The 21,078-nt window shown below is 43.5% G+C and overlaps 2 protein-coding genes across 4 annotated transcripts in view; both read left to right on the forward strand.

Annotated features, from left to right (window-relative positions):
- DDAH1 (dimethylarginine dimethylaminohydrolase 1) overlaps positions 1–10,318 on the forward strand; it is a 98,045-nt gene extending 87,727 nt beyond the window's left edge. For all 3 annotated transcript variants that reach the window (XM_065072650.1, XM_065072649.1, XM_021294188.2), the window contains exons 5-6: positions 5,168–5,311; positions 5,739–10,318. In XM_065072650.1, coding sequence (XP_064928722.1) covers positions 5,168–5,311; positions 5,739–5,855 — 261 coding nt within the window. In that variant the 3' untranslated portion in view covers positions 5,856–10,318. The remainder of the gene's footprint in view (positions 1–5,167; positions 5,312–5,738) is intronic.
- A 4,158-nt stretch (positions 10,319–14,476) lies between these two features.
- BCL10 (BCL10 immune signaling adaptor) lies at positions 14,477–20,293 on the forward strand. Its single transcript, XM_065072653.1, has 3 exons — positions 14,477–14,563; positions 16,563–16,851; positions 17,943–20,293. The coding sequence occupies exons 1-3, from the start codon at positions 14,492–14,494 to the stop codon at positions 18,308–18,310; spliced, it is 729 nt and encodes a 242-aa protein (XP_064928725.1). The 5' UTR covers positions 14,477–14,491; the 3' UTR covers positions 18,311–20,293.
- The last annotated feature ends 785 nt before the right edge of the window (positions 20,294–21,078 follow it).

Here is a 21,078-nt window from a genome sequence, read left to right on the forward strand (position 1 = left end):
TGTGTATGGGCTAAGAAATTTGGTTTAGTGACCACAGCAGACTGGAGTGTTACTGGTTTCAAACAGATCTCAAATACATTTTGCATCCATAGGGTCTATGCTACCCTGTCCTACGTCTCTAGCAGACTTTTCAGTACCTGACAAGAAGCCTTAGATCATTCTGCTGTGATTTACGCTGCTCAAAATGCCTGTCTTGTCCCCTTCCTAATGATTCTACCCTGCTCTCTCCCACCTCTCTGCATTTTGGGGGTGACAGTCCTGATAGATCATGACATTCAAGCAGGATTGCTGGCTTTTCCAGCTCTGCTCCTCTGTCCCCTCTCGTCAGCCTGGCCAGCTGTTTGTGGTCACAGTTGGCACTGCTGTGTTTGAAGGGAACTCTGAGCAGCCTGGTTAGCCTGGCAGGCTGCGTCCCCACACCCAGGTGCATAGCACCGTGGCATCACTTGCCAGCCCCGCTCTGCCCTGCGCTTCCTTGTGTTGAACCCTACAGCTGCTGCTTTCTCTCTCCAGTGCCAATTGTTCCTCCAAATACGAAGAAGCGAAGAAGGAACTTAATAGACAGAGACAGGGCAATAAAACAATGAATGAAATTCAGTGTAGGTAAGTGTGAAGTGATGTGCAGCAGGGACAGGGAGAACAACAGTATGAACATCATATGCAAAATAATGTGCTCTGACTGATCATTGCCACAGAAATAACATCTTGGGCTTGTTGAAGTTGCCAGTTCAGCTGAAAAACAAATGGAGAATATCATTATGACACTGATTAAAGCTGTGGTGCATCTGCATGTTGGCTGTTGTGTGCACTTTGAGCAATCCCTCCATTCCAAAAAAGTAGAACTGGAAAGATTTGGAGAAGTGCAATAGGGATGAACAGATACCTGGAACAGCTTGTCTAAGGAGACAAATTAAGCAAGTTATAACTATAACCTGGAAGAGTGACAACTAACTTGGGATCATAGATGCCTGTAAAAGATGATAGGGGATCAATTATTTGCTGTCTCTTCTAGTGAAAGAACCAGGGGAGCTCTAAAGCTTCATCTAAACTCTGAAGCTATCTTGCTACAGGTTCACAGGTGAACTGGATGGACCCCTGGAGCAGTGCTGTGGGTGGCATCCTGCTGTAGGACAGCTGATGAGTTGAGGTTCCCAGGAAGCACACAGCAAATCTCAGTTGTCTCCAGTTCCCTGTCTTAGGATCAAGTGGGATATTGTCACCTCTCACGTGGGCTGGAGACCCCCATCATGCAGCACAGAAAAATAAGCTCTTCCAGGTTCTGCAAGCATTAAAAAGTGGCAGGTGTGGTAGTCAGCGGTATTTTCCAGGTAGCAAAAGATAGTTTACCTTTCTCTCAGTCCTCCCTCCAGATGGCAATGTACTGGCCAGATGCCTGTCCTCATCTTGTGCCTTACATGTGTAAGGGCACAAGCCTGACACTGTCCCCAGACAGTGGTCCTTCCTCCAAGTCCTCCCAAACTCCCAGCCGGCCTGGGGGGATGTGGCTACGTAATGCTGAGTTATTCTTCTCATCTGTGCTTGTTGCTCTGTATCACAAAAATACTCTGTTTTCATTGTTGTAGGCAAAATCTTGATGTAGCTTAATCTTTTCTCACAATTTTCAGTCTTTTGGATTAAAATACTCCCATTTTCTGTACCCCAGGCCAAATGTCACATAAAACAGACCAAACTTTAATGTGCTTGGAAAGAAGGAAGAGAGAAGGAAAAAATACCTTAAATAGTTTTAAGTGAATAGTTATGTTTTCTGAATACTGTGAATTGAAGGGTTTAGGAACAGGTATCTGAAATCTGATGGGGTAACAACCCTGCAGGGTACAGGTTTACACGCATTTGACTTGGCCTTAGGTTTGATTTTTCTTCTAACTTTTGGGAGCCGGGTGAGCAGGGGCTAATCAAAGCAGAAGTCAGACCCTGAAAATCTGCACTTCTGCTTCTCTGTCAACATGACACGGGCATTTTTCTGTGCAGTGTTCATTGCCCTGCTAGCAAGAGGAACGTTCAGTGTGTGTTTGGTTTTGCCTGTGTGTTGGTGGAGATACAAAGGCACGTTGCAGGTGCAATGGGTTTGGTCACTGTCTGGGTGGGAATAGTCCTGGGTGGCAGTGGGGCTCAGACTGGGCCTTCCTCAGGGAGGGGGAACACTTGTAACTAGGCTTGGCTTAAAAATGCATGTGGTCATCCTAGCTTTTGTCAGTAATAATAGGCCCTAAACGCATACACATTTTTCCTTCATGCATAATGCTGCTTCATATTTAGGATTATTTAGCTTATCCATTACCTCAGTTGTCTGAGGACACACTGTGAAAAAGCTATAGAAAAGGCATTTTAGGCTATGCGAATGACTTCAACATAAGGAAAGCATGACTAAGGGCTGAGAGAATGCGCAATGAAAATTACCCTCTTTAGGCTGAAGAAAATTCCCAGAAAAACTAGGCATGCGGGAAATGCCTGGCTCTTAATATAACTGATCTTACAATGTTTGTGGGCAGAAAGCCAGGCCTCCACAAATGCGTTGTGAGAGAGCTATAGTCTTCATAAACTTATCATTTCCCAAAAAAGATATAGCTTTGAGGTGTATCTGATAGAAAATACTATCAAAGGACCTTGCTTTTGTCTCTTCCTCTGCCGTGGACAGGCACATGTGCTCAGTGACTTTACATAGTACAAATGTAGAAAACCCCACGGGTCTATAAAATAACCTGATTGCGTCATATCGGTGCATTTCTGCTGTATCCAAAGCCTCCCTATGGGCAGGTTTGGGGTGTTATTGCTGGGGCGCTGTCTCAAAGAAAGTGGTGTTTGAAATTTTAGTTGACCATGCAGGCATAGTTGTAACAGCGATGAAAGAGGGTAGTCTCGTATTGTCAAACCTCCAGCTACTAATAAATTATTTCTTGTGGAGCCATTCAGGCCAGCTGAGAGCCCATTCCCCCTGCCAAAGCTGTGCACTCAGACTACTGTGCTGCTGCATCTCGCTTTCCCACTCATTTTTTCTCTTTTGTTTCTGAATTAATTCAGCCACCACTTCTGTGCTTTTTAGTCTTGAAAACAATCCTCCTAATGTGTCCTCGCCATCCTCTCCCAGGCTCCCCAGAGCTGGTTCCTGAGGCGCAGGCAGAGCCCTGACACTTGTTCGTTTCTTCTACTCTTCTCAGTTCAGCATTTTGCAGAAGCAAATGAATGGCAGATGTGTCCATACCCTTCTGCTTAAGAATTCATTTGTAATTTCATATGGAAATGCTTCAGAGTGATTCACAGGATTTTTCTGATGAATGAGCTGTTCCTACAGAAGACGTACAATATCAGATTCTCTTCCCAGCAAGGACTAGAGAAAACACAACTGTTTGGGAGCTGAGTAAAATCCAGGTGTAGTGGCTTTTCCTCTACTGATACGTGTATATTAGTGCAGATTTATTAAATACGTTTCCTTAATCAAGACTTATAAATATTATGTAAGGAAGAAAAGAGATGCTGCAGGTAGAGGATGGGTCTGCTGGCTCTGTTTACTGGGGAGAAGAGTCGCACTGGGTGCAGATGTGTCACCTACTGCTAGATGTCTGCAGCATCAGGGAAAGAGGAATAAAATGCGTCTTGACAACATAATAAAAACAAAATTACAAATATGAAAGTTAACCACGGTAAGCACAGTAATAAAGATACATCCGGTAAAGTAAAGGTGCAAGGATTTTTTTTTTTCCCCAGAAAAACACACTAACCTTTTATGGAAGTAGATGTGACCTTGGAAACTGGGGAGAGCTTCATAACTTCAGAAGGAACAAGAAATGACAATCTGATAACACTTCCTCAAGAATGCACGGCATTCTTCACTGTGAGTTTCACATTCTCCGTGGGATGCGGATGACTCAGGCTATGACATGAAAAATGTGTCCAGACCTACAAAGGAATTACTTAGTGTAGGTGTGTGCAAGCATGAGTTGCTTTGTTGCTTCCCACTATATTGTAGGTACTCATTGGAATTCAGTTCTATATAGTATTTTTTTTCATGAATGAAAAGTAGTACAAATGAATGAACTTCCAAATAATTTAACGATAAACTGTGCCTAAAATTAAAGTCTGCTCTCTGCTGTGCGATGTGAATCTGTGGGGTTTCCTTGAGAAAAGGCAAATTATTTTAGAAAGTTTGTTAACAGAATACCAGTTTATTTTAAAGATAAAATTAGTGTGAATTTTCAAGCTGAAAAGAACCCTTTTTTTCTGTTTGCATCTTTGCAATATATGTGGAAACGTAGTGGGTCTAGGAGAGAAACTGAAACACTTGCATTTGCTTAGACGTTCAGTAGGACCAATGTTTTTGAGCTTTGCTCACTTCTGTGTTATTCTCAGTCTCTGTCAGGGTGAAGCTGATGTAAAGCTGGAATGGTACAATGGGGAGTCGGGCGTCTTGTATCCAGGCTTTTCCCATCTTTATTAAAAAGTTGAGCCTGATTCAAAACACAAGATCTCGGGCTTCTCATGCTCTGTCAGTCTGTCTCTGAAATTCCAGCCGGGATTCAAATTTGTGTATGAGCCCTATATTTATAGACCCAACCTCTGAAACCCACCAGCTCTTCTGTTCTGAGGAGGTGATTGTGTTGTCCCCTTGGGAACGCGGATTAGCCCAGACGTGCCTCCTGACTCCCCCGCACAGGTGCCCAGTGAAAGAGAAACTGCTTGGGAAGCAGAAAGAGGTCCTTGAAAAGCATTGAGATTGGGCTGATATCCAAGCTGGGAACTGTTCCTGTCCTGTTTGTGTTAATTCATGCTCGTTTTACAAATATTGACTGATGGCTGCTTTTTTTGAGGCTGTTGAGTACCTATAGTTTCCATCAATGTGAGCAGGAATTTTGCATACTCAATGTACATTCCTTGAGGAAAAGGCCTCACGGAGGATGCTTACTGAGTGCCCTGCTTAGTCCTGCTGCTTGCAGGCACCATTTCACAAGGTTTTCTACTGCTCATTTCAGTTAGGTTTAGTAGATTCTTCCTTGAAGGGCAGAGATGAAAAGAGATCTTACTTGCTGCATAGCAAAAATGGCCACTGGCTGACTTGGCAATCACAATTAGCTATTTTTTGCAGTCTGTTCTCCCATTTGTTTGGGGCTGCTAATGTGTTTGGTCTCAACAGCTGCACTTTGTCTCCCAACAGACCATGCAGCAGATGAGTGACCACCGCTACGACAAGCTGACGGTGCCTGACGATGCCGCAGCGAACTGCATCTACTTAAACATTCCCAGCAAAGGGCACGTCCTGCTGCACCGAGCCCCCGAGGAGTACCCAGAGAGTGCAAAGGTGAGAGGGGCCTGGGAGACCCCCAGCATCCCAGCCTTGCTGGGAAATCGGTGGGAATTGAAATTAGATTCTGTCCAAAACGGGCTATTGTGTCCCATCGTGGAAATACCAGCTGGTGAAAGGTGGGAGGCCTGGGTTCTGTTCTCAGCTCCACTGCTGATTTAATTACTCTGTCTCTTGTGCCCCTGGTGCTGCTTCTGCGTAACTGGACACAGCAGCAGTTCCCCTCACTGCAGTATTGATGTGCATGAGTCCCACGGCCAGAAGGCCACGTACGCTCTAAATGTTAGGATTAATTACAAATGACGAGATAGCTTAGCTCCCGCTGATAAATCCATGCCTGTTCATTCTATAAATACTTAGAGAAAAGGGAAAGTAGAGAGGCGTGAAGTGTAACGATTTCTGTTCTGTTTTCTTTCCTAAACAGGTATTTGAAAAACTGAAGGACCACATGCTGATCCCAATAGCCAACACAGAACTGGAGAAAGTAGACGGGGCACTCACCTGTTGCTCGGTGCTTATTAACAAAAGTTCAGAATTATGAGTTTACAGAGTCCCTCCCTTGTAACTGGCAATAATGTTACACACAAGGTAGACGAATCTGTACCCACACTTTTATTGTTTTTATTGACAATCTACTGTACCACTGTGCTACTAACCCTTGTTTACAAACTTTTGCTTTGTGTATTTTTATTATGTCCTTGCAGATGGTATTTAAGGTGGACGTACAGTTTCTTGGGGGGCACATAACTCTGAAGTATGTTAGTCCCGTGGGCTAGCAGAAGACAATTATAACGTCTAACCCCTAGCTTTAGTGATTTAACATATCTGTGTGAAAATTTTATGAAAACCAACTAATTCTCAATATTTCAAGCACCTCTGTTGTCTTTCACTGTTCCATTCTCCTGTCTTTTTTCTCTTGCTTCCTTGCTCTGCATCTTTTTTCCCTTCCTTGGTCCTCTTTACTTACAGTGATGCAAGGTATTGGTTGGACTGAAGAAAACTTGGTGAGCTTATGAACTTGTTGCGCTGTGTGGTAGAGAAGCTTTCCGCACACTGGCTGCTTCAGTGGGCAATGGGCTGTGCTCACTGTCTCAGCTGTATCGTGTTGCTGCTGCTGGGCAGAGTTGTGGCTGGAGTTGGTTTCAGATGCCAGGCAGCACCTTTGGAAAAAGCTTCCTCCAATGTGAGCGTTCAAGGGCAATGTCTGCCTGGGAAACTTGAAAAACAGAAAAAGAGAGAGTGGTGAAGCCACACAAGATACATCCTGAAAGCTTGGGTTGCAGTTTGCTGCTAATACCGTGGCTTTCAATTTGGCAAGAATGGAACAGGAGTTTTTAAAAAGGCCTGATCCCAGGGAGTACCCAGACCACAAAAATGAAAAGCTGAGATGCTTTTGGAAAAGTCAAACTTACAAAAGTAATGGGGTCTTTTGTTTTTGTTTTGTTTTGGTTTACTTCTGTCTCTCCTTTCTGTTTTATCCGCACTTTTGGAGGCCACTTACTAGCAAAATTCAAAAGAAAATGGTGATAGGAGGAGTTGAAGGACAGCTATTCCTGGATTATGCTCATGAATAAGGGAAGCTATTTTTTCCTGAAAGACTGGCATTTGTATTTTATATGCCCTTGGGGTAGTTTTCCTTGGAACAATAACTTTTTTTTTTTAATTGCATGAATATTTACTGTGGTATTCAGTTAAAACAAATACAATTTTTGTAGCAAATTCCACAACATGTTTACCCACTGAGTCATACTTTTTTTTCCCCACCACAGTAAAGTGAAGCATACCCCATTGTATTCACATGCTTCTTGTTAAATCATTTGTAAACTAAGGATGGAGAAATTCCCAAACAGAGGCAGTAGTGGGAACTCTCCAGAGACTGACAAATAGCCTGAACACGTTATCAACTTCCTAGACGTCTCCTCCGCCTTTCCTGAACCACTTGTGGCGTGTTGCTAAGGTACAGTAAGAAGTGAGCAGGGGTGGCTCGGGCAGTGTTGTCTGCAGGAAAGCAAACAGCAGTCACGGAGCGCACACGGGGATATCCTCTGGAAACCTGCATGCTTCTCTGCGCGCTCATCGAGGAAACGCAAGTACTCATACCCGTAGGTACTCCTCAGCTTATCTCTCACCTCATCGCAGTGGCCAATGAGGAGGAAACCTCCTTGCAGCTACCAGAGTATATCTGATGCTTTGTGGGCACACTGTGTGTTGTGATGACAAGAGGGAGAGCGCAATGATGAGCAAATGTATGTAGAAAGAGAGCATGTCCCAAAGGAAGCCTTCTGCCCGCCAGACAGCAAGTGCTGTTTTTATGGCTGTGTGCTGTCCCAAAGGGTTCTCCTAATGCTTCCCCTTTGTCTCCTCCATTCCCATGTGCCATCACTTAAGCCTGACACAGGTGAGCAGGCTCTAAGGATGTAAACATTGCAGTGGGGAATCTTTTTCTACCTTCCCTTAGTGCTTTTTAAATATCTGATAAAGCATCTTGCATTTTAAAATGACTTGACATTAAAAAAAGGTTTTGTGCCAAAAAGTGACCCTGCAGTATTTGACTGTGACCTTAGAGGCAAGACGTACTCTGTTAAAAACCTGCACAGAGTGGGAGCTGTTGAACAAAGCCAGAACAGGATCCCCTCTGACCTGTTCCTGGCCCCCATCCATGTCGTTCATCCCCTCTTCTCTTCTCTCACAAGGGAACCAGAGCATCCAGCTGCACTAGGACAGCATTAGGCTTTGAGATTCCTATTAATTCATCTGTCAAACTTTCTGTTGTGTGTTGGTTAGTTCGGTGGGTTTTTTTCCTCCTCTTCCAACCTCTCACACCTTTAACTTGCCTCTCTCACCTTTAACTTGCTTCTCTCTTCCTTGGACTCTCGTTTCTAGTTTATGGCGTGATGAGCACTTTTCTCTTTCAATCCCAAGTGATTTTACATCTGTTGCCTCAGTTCTACTTGAGTTTTTTTTTTCTGCGCTCCTTCCTCTTTGCTGTTCACTCCAAAATACCACAGTCCACAGTGGACTATTGTAAATTCACTCCCACCTTGAGTAGGTGCGAGGAGAAACTGAGAGGTCTGCTTTGGCTCTGAGCAATTTCTTTTGAGCTGGAAGGATGACTGTCAACAGGAGCTGTAGACCCAGAGAGTGGCAAGGATGAGTCCTCTTCTGTAGGATTATTCCAGCAAAGGGAAACATTTGTGATGGACATTGTTGACATCTTGTGTTCCTGAAAGCAATAGAATAGGTGACAATTTCCCTGGCTCCCCAAGAGAGGGAGATGGGGAGTTGGGATCTTAGAGCTGGGAAATATCTGCACTGACAGGGAGGCTGATCTTTCACCTGGTGCCATTTAGATTTCCTTGCCTTCAGGGCTGCATTTTGCTATACAGAAAGAGCAAAGGAGGGGCTGAGGGACCTGAAGTCCCTCAGGTGATATTTTCAAGTTGTGTTCAAACTGTCTAACTTCAGACACAGAATTTAGGTGCTCTAAATCACACATGCTTTCTCTCTGTTGATCTCAGTAGACATCCCATCTCCTAACATAGATCCTCTAAATCACATCTTAGCCTGCTGCCAAAAGTTACCTAAGCTGGCTAGTGGGATTGCCCTCACCTCTCTGCCTTTAGCCTTATTTTTTATTCTGGCGTTTTAAAGCAAAAACATTAAGAGCACTTCTGTTAGCACATTTGCAGTATGGTACTAAGAACTAAAATCATGCCAAATCCTCCTTGTTCTTGCTGTTTGCTAGTTTTTCTGTTGCCCAAATGAAGAATTCAGTTGTAAGGACATTAATGCTGTGATACATATGCATCTAACAGGCATCCTGTACATCTTGTCATCAGAGCATTTCTCAGATGCCTGATACAAATCATCATCCTTGATTAACATAAATAATAAAATCCCAAACCAAAAAAAGGAGACGAGACACTGAGCACTAATAGCTGCCCACATAAAACACTTGATAACAACTGTCAGGCTATATGACACAACAGGCCAGCATAGAAGTTCTTGTGGTTAATAGCTCAGCAATGGGGCTTGAATTACTCATCAAAGGTTTTTTTTCCTTTGAGCAGTCAGTTTAGCTCAGTTCAAATGAAAGAGCTACAATGTGCATTATAGATCTTTCATGGATGTTCTCTTCACCAAGAGTTTAGGGCGAGCTGTGATATGTGGGTTTCTTTCTTGACTAGAATGTGAATACAGTGTCTCTCTCTGCAACAAAAATGTGAATGCATACTGTACCTTAGAAGATAAACTTGAATTCTTCCATTTCTGAATATTTTGTCTTTTCCATGCTAACACACTCCTTTTCGGTCTTAAATAGATGCCACTGTATGAAGCTATGCTCTGATTATTTTTTGGTGATTTCCATGTGATAGGTACAGAACTCATAGGCAACACTATGTCCAGTTTTAAAATCAAAAGGTCAGTGCACAGAATGCTGTTTGTTCACAGCAGGATGAAATGTGGGGAAAAAAATGAGCATTTGATTTCATTCAGCTTCTTACACATTATACCAATGAAGTCAGAGCCGAATTACCTTGATTAAAAACAGTAACATTCACATGGAACCATCTGGGGAAAATAATTTAAGATTCTCTATTTTTGCTTTTATCAGTAAGGAAGCTGAAAAGATAAGACTGCCTAAAGAGTGGTGTTTGTTAAGTGATTGTGAACAAAGTATCATGGGACCTCATGTATTTTCTGAAAAGTTTTAACTGGAGGTTTGATGTAACTTGTATAGAGTTGCATGTGAATTGTGTTAGTTACCGTTTACATTGTATTGTTCTGCAGTGCACAAATAGGACTACTGAACACAGAGGTGTTACATTTCATTAAACTTAAAATCTTGTTGCAGTATGTAGTTCCCCACTTTTTGTGCCAAAAACATCAATACATTCCATAATCTGTTCTAATAGAGGTTTGCACTTTTTTTTTTTGGTGACTCTTGCAGTTTCAATACTATATATCCCCATCATGAAGGAATAAAATGTCAGTTGTACTGTGCACTGTGTAGTTTTTGCCTCTTGTTTCGAAACTGAAAGTAGATACATTTAATACTGTTCATGCTATCTTTTTTATATGGAAGCTTATTACATGCCTAGAAATAAAGCCAATTATAGACACTAGTACTAGAACCTTTAAGCCTGTTGGAAGAACTCTTGACTCTTTAAAAACAAATAATTATTTTAGACTCTATGCTTAATAATAATGTATGGAGGAGGGATATTGCCTATGTGTTCTGGCTACAATGGTTGTGACTAAATTCTGTTGTTGTCCAAGATAACTAAACGGATGTTGCTGTAGCATAATATTGTCTGTGTAGCTCCTGTATTTACTGACAGTTATAAAAGGTGCAACTACAGATGTTTGGTGACATGGCTTTGATGGTTAAATTATTCACGTAGCTCTTGTGTTTTTTCTCCCCGTGGGTGTCAGGAGAGGTGACTGCATTTCAGAGATTGCTTGGTGGTAACATGACAGATGGTCACAGATTTTATATCTAAATACTACTTGTTGTGTGCTACAAATAGCACAGGTGGAGCTAATCTCTGCTTGTACTGTTGTGCTCTAATATCATTAGGTTATGATATTTGGATTAACGATCTCAGGAGACCATCCAGTTACTCGAGGCTTTATGGACGTGTGTCCCAGTGCTCATGGGCTGTCAGTGCCACCTTGCGGCATCCAGGTTCCAGTTGTTCAAGGCCTCAATATTGCTGCTTTTTTTTTAAGGAACCCAACATAAATTGACCATACTGTACCAAAAGTATTACACGACTACCAAACTGCACAGCTTTGCTAGTAACAGGACTTTAAACAAACCTTAATACAATACTCTTCCTGCTGGAGAAGCAGGAACAAGGAAAGATTTCATTTGAGCTGGTCTAAATACAGCCTTTGTACTAATTTAACTATGCTAGTTAAAAGCATATTTTTTTTTAATACTATATTTTAAGCAGTGCTATGTCTAATGTGGATACATCTAGCTTGGTGCAATTAATACTTTTAACTGTTGTATTTACATGCATCTTTGTGTATCCATGCCCATAGGAAAGACTTGGTACCAAATTGCTTGAATTTGTTTCTAAATGGCAACAATTAAAAAATAACAAAAGCTATACAAGTCACTCCCACTTGCCACATTAAGAAGTTCCTTATAGAATATCAACAGTAAAAGGATAATAGTAATTTAAAAAGAAGTGCTCTTTGTAACATTTGCTGTAGAATATTATTATACTTCAGCAAGTATAGGCGTCTGCACTTGGGTGTATGAATTCACTCTCCACTCTAAGTGCATCATGCTGAAAAAGCATCAGTCACAGTCTTGTGCATCATAAGCTCCAGGCATTCTGGTATTCTCAACAAACTAATCCCCCAAATTTACGAGGTGTAGATTTATTGCTGTGAGTTTGTAGTTGAAAACTTGCCATTGGTAGCTCCAGGTGTCCACTCCATTTGGGTAAGGCCCTCAACCTGAATCTGTAACTGGACCAAACTCTTTCCCTTCTCTCTGCCTGGCAGTTTTCCTTCTCCTCCCTGGGGCAGTGTTGGTGTAGAGCTCTGCTGCTCTCACAGGGGCTGGCGGGGTCCTGCCAGCTCCCAAAAGGGTTGTCCTGGGACAGGACCCAGACCCTTGCAAAAGGACCAGAACCAAAATGGGATGGGTGCGTGTGACGCTGCCAGGTAGAGGCCTCTGCTCTGTGGTGAGTACAGGCTGCCTGGAGAGGGGGGAGAAATCCTGGAGCCAGTCACAGCTCTGAAAAGCCAACCGACCTCTCCTGACAAATTCTGACAGCGTTACATTTTCTAGGACCAATCTAGTGGAAGATTTGAACAGTCGTAAGCAGTTTCTAAAACTTCTTTGGCTGAGAAATTTATTCTAGATTGACATTACATATGTACATACTCATAAAACCAATGCAGTGTCCAAAATCTTCCCAGCTCCCTTGAAAGAAATTCTCTCTAACTCACTCCTCATTGAGGCTCACTTAGTAGTGAACGGATGCTAACCTCCTGAAATGAATTTCATGCTGAGTGTAGTCTTCTTCCAGCTGCCTGGACCATTAAATCCCGTTAGGGTTTATCAGCATTAAGTCTGCTAAAACATATTCTATTCTTGTATTCCCTAACCACGTGCTCTTTTCCTGATTGCTGAAGTTAATTCATTTCAGTTTGTCTCATACATGGCTCAGGAATCCAGAAGCCTAACCCTCCAGACATCGTGTGGCTTTGAACTGCACCTCTCGCTGAGCAAGATTATTAAGAAATACCTTCAATTCAGAATGCACGATAGCTGTTTTTATCAGCAGTGTTGTACAGAGCCAGTGAAGTCTACAATGTAATTCACCTTGAAGAGGAGGAGCTGGAAGGCATTTGGTTTAGTGAACAAGGATGGGAGTCAGGGGCTGGGAAGGCGCCCGACTCTGTCTCAAAAGTGCCACAATCAGCTCACTGGAAGCATCAGAGGATCTGAAACCTTTCTGAGTATTTGGGCACCTAGCACAGATTAGGGAGGCTCAACATAGGCACTTGGACCTGAAAAAAACAGTCTGCCCTAAAGCCCTAGAGCATGAAAATGGGAGATAAATACTTGTATTTCATATGTTTTATCCAGAGACACACAGGAAGCTTTAAGAAATTCAAATGAACTGCAGTAAACAAAGGTGTCTTGGTATGCAAATAACACCACAGAAGGATTTGGGTTGTGAGCAAAGGTGTGCTACCAAATTACCAGTGATCAGGTCAGCAGGGCTGGGTGGAAAGGGTGAGGCTGAAGGAGTTTTTGCTGGGCAGAAGTGTCCTCCAGCGCAGTGGCAGGCAGCAGAGATGGTTGGGTGTTTTCTGGCAACCAGTTTGGGGACTGGCTGTGATTTTAACACCCAGCTCTACAGAAATCAGCCTTGTCACCAGGCAAGAACAGTGACTAGTCCTTTATTTTTTAATTTTTCTGGGCAGGACCTCTGCTATCCAGTGCGTTTGTGGAGAAGCTGGGAATGCCAGTCCTGTCAAACAGGTACTGTTGCAGTTAATATCTGAAGCACAACTGCATTAATAAGGCATATCAAACAAAAGGACTTCTCAAAATGTTTGTGAAACTGGTAGTTTTGCCTTACTGAAAGCAAACCCCGGTATGGATTGCTTCTACTTCTATACAAATTACATTCGGCCCTTGGAAGGCAACAGCGAGGCTGATGTGGCCCTCGGTGAAAATTAGTTGGACGCCCCTGTTCTATACGCTTTCGTGTTTCACTGCTGGAAGTGAAGTGTTGAAGACTGCAGCAGTAACCTGAGTTTTACCATTGGCGGCTGAAAACATACTAATTAATTAAGCTTTGTCTTGTGCCCTTTATCTCCAAGATTAGCGGGCTCGGGCGCGGGCCGCGCTGGGCGGCCCCGGGGCGGGACCGGGACCGGGACCGGGACCGGGACCGGCGGCAGCAGCATCTCCAGCGGAACAGCGGCCCCTTCCGGTGCAGAGCCCGAGAGCAGGGGCTGCCCGGCCTTCGGAGGGGTAGGACTGGAGCTGCTGCCGGTTCCGCGGCGCACAGCCCGGCTTGTCCTCAGCCCCGGACAGCCCGCACAGCACCGGGGCTCGGCCACTGTCGGTCCCTCGAACCCGCGGGAACCTCCTGTCACCAGTCCTGCGTCCTAAAGCCGCGGTACAGCGCAGCACCGCCCGGTAAAACGCCGCCGTCCGGCACGGCCTCCGCCGGACGCTGCTGACCCGGGAACGACCGGCCAGCGGTGCCCGCACCCACCCGCTGCCGGACACGGGCTCTAGCGGTGTCAGAACACCCGCGGGAGGCAACCGTGGGCTGCGGACACGGACCGTCGGTACCGCCTGGTGACAGACCTGGAGGGGCAGGGCTGAAACCGCCCCCGCCGGCGGGCGGGCAGCCGGTGCCTCCGCGCCCCGCCCAGACCCGCGGAACCCGATCCCCGCGGCACCACCGGCCGCCCGCGGGGAGTGACGGCCCGCCGCGTCCAGCGCCACTGGGCGGGGCCATGCGCGGGTGGGCGGGGCTACCGTGGGGGCGGAGTGCCTGCCTTGAGTTTCCTTTGGTGACCGGGCGGGCGAGGGGTGGAACCGAGCTCCCGTGGGCGGGGCCCGGGCCGGAAGCGCTGCCGTGGGCGGTTCTCCCCAGCGGCGGCGGTGCCGGTGGAGCGGTTTCCGCTATGGAGGGCCCGGGCTCGGGGGCTGCGGGGCGGCTGCTGACGGAGGACGAGATGGCCGAGGTGAAGAAGGATGTAAGTGGTGGGTCGGGCCGAGAGGCCGGCGTGCCCGTGGCGCGGAGCGGTGGGGTGGGGTTAGGGCCCGGGCGGGGAAGCGGAAGCCCCGTCAGCGCGGGCGCCTGAGGTGGGGAGGCCGGCGCGGAGGCGGGAGGGCCGCCAGGGGCCGCCGGGCCGGGCCGGGCCGGGCCGGAATTCCCCACCGCCTTCTCGCAGGGCGCCCGCGGGGGCGGGCGGGTCACGTGTAGCACGGCCGGGCTGGGCCGCGGGGCGTCCTGCCCAGGGCTCCCCGGGAGCGGCCCCCGCGGCCCAGGCCCCCAGCGGGCATTCCCGCTAAGAGGCTGATAACGATTCGCAAAAACTTGAACCCTGGGGTCCGGTATTCACCTGAAAGTTCAATTTTATTATTTTCCGAGTGTTCCGCTCCCGTGTCGCGTTTCAAGGCCGGAGTAGCGAGGTTTGGGTTCCTGGGTGGCCGTGTGTCCCGCAGAAAGTGCTGGGAAACAGCCCGAGTGCGGGGTAGCTGAGGTGGTATCCAAGGGTCAGCTGCAAATGTGTGTGCTTCTCTTGGTGTCAAGAAGACTCTGTATTGTAGAGCATCACTCTTTCTAATAATTACTGATTTATTTATTTTTTTTAGGCCTTTTGTTCTATAGTTTCCTGATTTTTTACCTTTTTTCCCTCTCCCCTCACTGATGTCTGGAATCTTAGAGAACTCGTCATCTTGATTCAGTCTGGAATTATTTATCTCTGCTAGACTGGGAAGCAAGCAATGTGCAAACCAACCTCAACAAGTGGTCGGTTAATATAACAAACTATTAAAAAGTCACAGTTTATCAATTATTTACTGACCATCCATGCTTCTGTAATTTACAGTGTCTGATGTTTGACTCATTTGGGGTTTTATGTTCCTTTAAAGTATAGTAAAGAATATTTGGACCTTGGTTTTGGTTTCTTACTAGCCATATGCATATATAATTTTCTTTAAATGCTTTGTCATAGCTTTATGAGGTATGTTTTTCAAGTTGTTACTTGCTTCTGTGGAACTTACAGGGTAATACTGTAATAGTTAGCATCTGGTAGTTACACCAAACAAAAGATAAGAGCTACTTAAGTCAGGCTATATGTGTAATATGTATGTCAGTGTGTGTTAGTGTCTGAGTTCATGACTGCATCTCACAGAAGTGCATTTGAGGCACTTCAGCCCTTAATCTTATAGGGTCTCCCATAGTAATTGGAGGACTTGATGGAAACCTAGTATGTAGAAATAAATGACATTAGTTTTATCATCAAAATACAGTCCATTAAATCTGACTTCACAGCTTTTATTTCTCATATTTTAAATGTTGTGGCTTCCTGAGGCAAAGCGATGATTTGATGTAAACTCACCTGTTTCGAAATTTTTCAAGTGTCTTTGATAGCATTGTGTTACCAGAGGTTCTAGGTATGTGATGTGTCAGCACACCTCAGAAACTGAACCTGCAGGGATAACTTGGTCTGGGTAAACTTGTCTTGAGGAGGAATTATAAAGGTTGGAGTCTTACATTTGAGAGTTGGGAAGTGAGCCGAATAAAATCATTGATGTAGAGCAAAGTATATTTAAAGCTTGTGTTCTAATGTGTTTACTCTTTCTGTCCCTCATGAACTGTTAACCTGTGAGGACAGTGTGGAGGGGAATTCAGAACTGATACACTTCGTACGGTGAAGGACTCATTACAGGAAGATGTTAGTCAAAACACAATAGTCTTTCTATTGAATAACAACTCACTTTATTCTTCTACTGTTGAAACATTGACTGACTCTTATGTTTCAGAGTTTGTTGATTGACCTGTCTGGTGGTAGGATGAGATTTCCATAAGAACTGAAGGAATCTCTATTGCCCACTACATTCATAAACATTCAGGCGTGGGCTTGTTGCAGTTGGACACATGAGATGTATTCCAGAGCCACCTAAATTGATATAAGGCTTCTAAATAAATGGAAAGATTGGCTAATATTAGTTTGTTTTGTTTTTCAGGCTTTGGAAAGGATGCGTCCTTATCTCTGTGACAAAATTATAGCTGAGAGACACTTTGATTACCTACGTTCAAAGAAAATACTCACGAGAGAGGACACAGAAGAAATTTCTTCTCGATCTTCCAGTAGAAAAAGAACTGGGAAGTTATTGGACTACTTAGCAGAAAACCCAAAGGGACTAGATGCTTTGGTTGAATCTATCAGACGAGAAAGAACACAAAACTTCCTGTTAGAAAAGATAACTGACGTAGTGCTGAAAGTCAAAAATGAAAAACTTGAAGCTCTCAAAGGTGAGAAGTTTATAATAATATTTTTGTAAGACATAAGTTTTATTTTGAGGGTCTGCAAAATTCAACTCCAAGAATGTTTTAAATCGTGTTTGTGTGTTTGTTTTGCTTCCTCTAGTGTTCGAGACAACATTCTTGCATGTATCACCGGTTTGAGTTTAAGATCCTAGTGCATGTATCCTGGCTTTGTGGTTTTACTATCTGAACACATGAAAAGTAACGAATTGCAAAAAACCCTACCATGTGTTGTTATGATGGATATATCTGCCTTCACGTTTCTGTCTTGCTTTCAATGAGGTTCTAATTCAGAACTCAGAATAGGTGGTTATCTTCCATCTTGCATTTCTCTAGAAGGTATCTACAGCAGTGGCAGGATGCTCTGGCTTTGCTAAACTTTGCACCTCAACAGAAGATAAGCAAGCAAATACAACCTGAGGGGAGTTCCCCTGCATGCTTTCAATGCCAAAACTTGAAATTAGATGTTGTAAGTGTGAGCATGTGTTCTTTCATACAGGCAGAGAGGTTTTATTGACACGCAAAGCTTCAAGTGACTCTATGTACTCATATTTTAAGGCAGATAAAGATAGTATAAGCCTTCTAAACCAAAAACCTTACTTCCTCTTCCACATCCTTCAAAAGAGAAATAAGGAAGGAAGAGGTACATTTAACCCTAGAGGTGAAAAGCCTGAAGTTTTCTCTGGCTTTGGGTAAAACAGCCTTCAAATGCCGTCTGCTTTGGAGTGAAACCATGTAGCTGAAACTTTTAAAAGCTTGAAGAACATAGTGAGAAAAAGCTATCAAAAGATGGGTCAAAGGGCTAAAGTCACTTTCTAAAATCAAGCTTAAATTATCGGTATCTTTGTCAAATAGTAGCTGATACAGAGATATGGAGAAGCCATACACATCAGACTCAATAACCTGCGTGTATTTTTTGATTTGTCTTGAATATTGGGATGCCACAAGTGAGATGAGGAGGTTAGTCTGTTAAAAATACAAACAACTGATCGTTGTCGATCCTACTGTTATTAAATCAGAGCGCAGTTTTAAGTGTGCACCACATTGTAATTAAATCAAGTCTCTGTTTTTTGTCTTAGGTCTAAGCTGCAGCACCTGTATGACCTCACTCTATGGAGGAACGAATAATCTTTCTAGGTCACATTCCAATGAATCTAATTTTTTTGATAAGACAAAAGACAAAGAACCTACGCAGATACATCATCCAGAAGAAGATTATAGCACCGCTGCGTTTGTGTCTGCTGTTTCTCTTCATTCCATGAATTTGCCAATTGCGGAGATGGGAAATGCAGAAAGTGTTGTTTTCTCAGCCACCCTCCCAGGGCCTGGGGACCCTGGGGCACCCCCGCTCCCCCCAGAGCTCCAGTCAGAGCAGCAGGAGCAAAGTACCAGTTCAAGTGACAATTGCTTTTTGCCTTTAAGATCACGTTCTCTTCAACAGCAGTGAACGCAGTGTGGTACTGAAACTTATGTCTTATAAACGATAAAATAATGTTTTCAAACTGTTAACTAGCAAAATCAGGGGAAATGATCTGTGCTATTTACTGGTTTTAACTTTTTTTTTTTTGGTAATTGAATGACTCTGGACATTTTTGATTTTATGTTCTTTGGGGAGCTTTTCTTCAGAAGGTCATGCAAAGGTTTGGGTTTTTAAACCAATTTATTTAAGATTTCACATTTAGTTGCAGATATTTAAGCCGCAGTTATTGAACCATTTTTTTTTTGTTCCTACACAAACTAAAATGTTTCTGTGATGGGTGAATTGGGAAAGACGGTTGAGAAAAGCATTGAGTATTGATAAGTATCTTTCGGAACTAAAAGCTCAGGCTTGCTTACCGTAAAGTTTAACCTCATTTACAAAATTAACTTTCTCTCTATGATAAGTTCTGCCCTCTATGTAGGTGTGTGCAGCTCCATTTGCAAAAAAAAACCAATCTTGAATCTGGCGAAATCTGTAGCTATGTTTGCAAGAAATCTCTTAGTGCCCAAACTTTGTTCTCTGTCCTTCAAGTAAGTCAAAAGGCACTCAGTATTGCAGTGATTTGCATCAGCAAATGTGCTTCCACAAGTCTTAGCATATTATTCTTGTACATTAGTTAGAGATTTCTGAAGATGCACTTTAAATATAAATTCTCATTAGTACTGGAAAAAGAATGTAAACTGCTCTAACAGCATCATGTGGGCTGTAAGAAAATGTTATTGTATAATGCTATTAGATGCAAAGCTTGTATGTTTTGTCCCCGTAGGCAGGAGTCCTGTAGCAAGAAAGTATCCATGCCTGAGGAACTCTTGTAAATGTTGCACTTCAGATACCAACTCTTCAAAGCAAATAGACAGGTTTACATTTCAAATTGTCTAGAGTCAAATGCATTTTAAACTATTTCAACATGGGAAGGTTCTCATTTCTTGACACAATGTAACGTGCTCTGTTCCTTTCACACTCTGCTCTTGAGTTGTAATCTACTCTTTATGATGTTGGCCTGTGATCACTTTAAAGTTACTGGGCAAAGACAAACTCTTAGTTGGAAATGTGTACAGTTGTGTTCTGCAGTACTACACTCTAAAGTGACGGGATGTTTTCAGTATATCAAAGGGTAGATTTGTATTTAAGGCTTTAAATTATTTTGGCTCTCATACAGCACTATAGCCATGTAAGTCCATTCAAATTCAAACCCAAACCCAGGTAATATGCCTAAACTGTGCTCACCTTCTGTGGAGACAGGCAGTCTGCAGGACCTCAGTATAGTCTCTAATTGTTTTTTCATATTTACTGTGGGTTTGGAAGTAGGTTAAAATAAACTGCAATGTTCAGCTACACTCTCCACTTAGTATACGAATAGTTTACATTTGATAAAGATATGGATTTCTGTTTAGTCTGTATAAAAATCCTTGTTTTTCTTTATACATCTAAGGTCATGGACTGTCAGGACAATGAAAATGCTTTTCAACAAAAGTTCTTGGTTTAGAAGGTACTCTGGAAGTTAAGTGCCTAAATATGCAAGCAAAATTTTGCTCTCTGACATGGAAAGGGGAGGCTTAAATCACTCTCTTTTGTGAACTTGAACTGTAGTTGCACATACTTGGGATGTCTAAAAACGGATGTGCCTGAATGCCCACTGTAACCAAAGAGCGGTGCTTAGGTTTGGGTCTCCCTTCTTGGTTTCTTGTGATGGAGGAGAGTGAGCAAATTTGGCTTTAACTGGAAAAGCGCATCAGCTCGTGCCAAAGCCAGCCCTGCGGGTCTCAATCAAAGGCGCGATCTGTGCTGCCTGTCCCACGGTGCAGCCCATGGGACGCCTGCCCGAGCAGGTCAGCCTGCTAACCTGAGACTTTAAATGAATGTATTCTCTTACCAAATGTTTATAATGTGCATTTTTTAAAAAATTGAAATATTTTTATCACAACTTTTGGAATAAATTCTTTGATATAATTGCCTGTTTTCCTGTCTGCCTCTCTCATCATTAAACTGTACAGGTTGCAGGAGCAGTTTGTTCCAGTATCTGGATGTGTGGTTCTATGTGTGCGGGAGGCTCTTGTTCTCATTCTCCTGTTAGAGAGGTTTGTCTTTGGTGGAAAGACTGACTGAATGTGAAACACCTGTGCCTGTAGGACTGCATTCACAGGCAGTGCATAGGGAAAGCATGCATGTGAAATTAACACCTTGTTGCTTAACTGCACTTTCTGTGGTTCGTGACTAGTATTGCTAACCTGATTCTTGCTTTTTTTCAAATGAGTCAATCACTCATCTTCTTAAATATGTGGGAAGTGTTGCTTCCAGCCATGCATATATTGACTTCATTCTTAAATTAATATATTTATTTTTTTAATAGTAAGGGAGAAACAAAACTTTTGGCCGCTGAGGAGTGTGACTCAAAGAAGGATTTGCAAATGTCGCAGGAACCATGTAGGCTCATTTCAGCGGTTGTTTTCATCATACTTTGTGTGTAGGGTTTCTTTCAAATTAACGATTATAGTATTGATAATGAGAGATCAGCTGGACCCAGTTTAATATCTTCATAATAAAGGAATTAATCATATTATGACCAAAGCCCCTTCCTGCTTCCTGGTAGTGTAAGTAACAAACAGCTCTAGTCAGTATTTTAGCTGGTGCAAAACAAAACGTATGGGCTTTGTTGACGAGAGAAGTCCAGTACAAACTTTTTCCAACAGGTTTGAAGAATCCGTTTTGGTGAAGAGAGCCCCCGTGGTGCTTCA

This window comes from Columba livia, chromosome 8 (assembly GCF_036013475.1).
Source record: "Columba livia isolate bColLiv1 breed racing homer chromosome 8, bColLiv1.pat.W.v2, whole genome shotgun sequence".
In the NCBI taxonomy this organism is placed as follows: Eukaryota; Metazoa; Chordata; class Aves; order Columbiformes; family Columbidae; genus Columba; species Columba livia.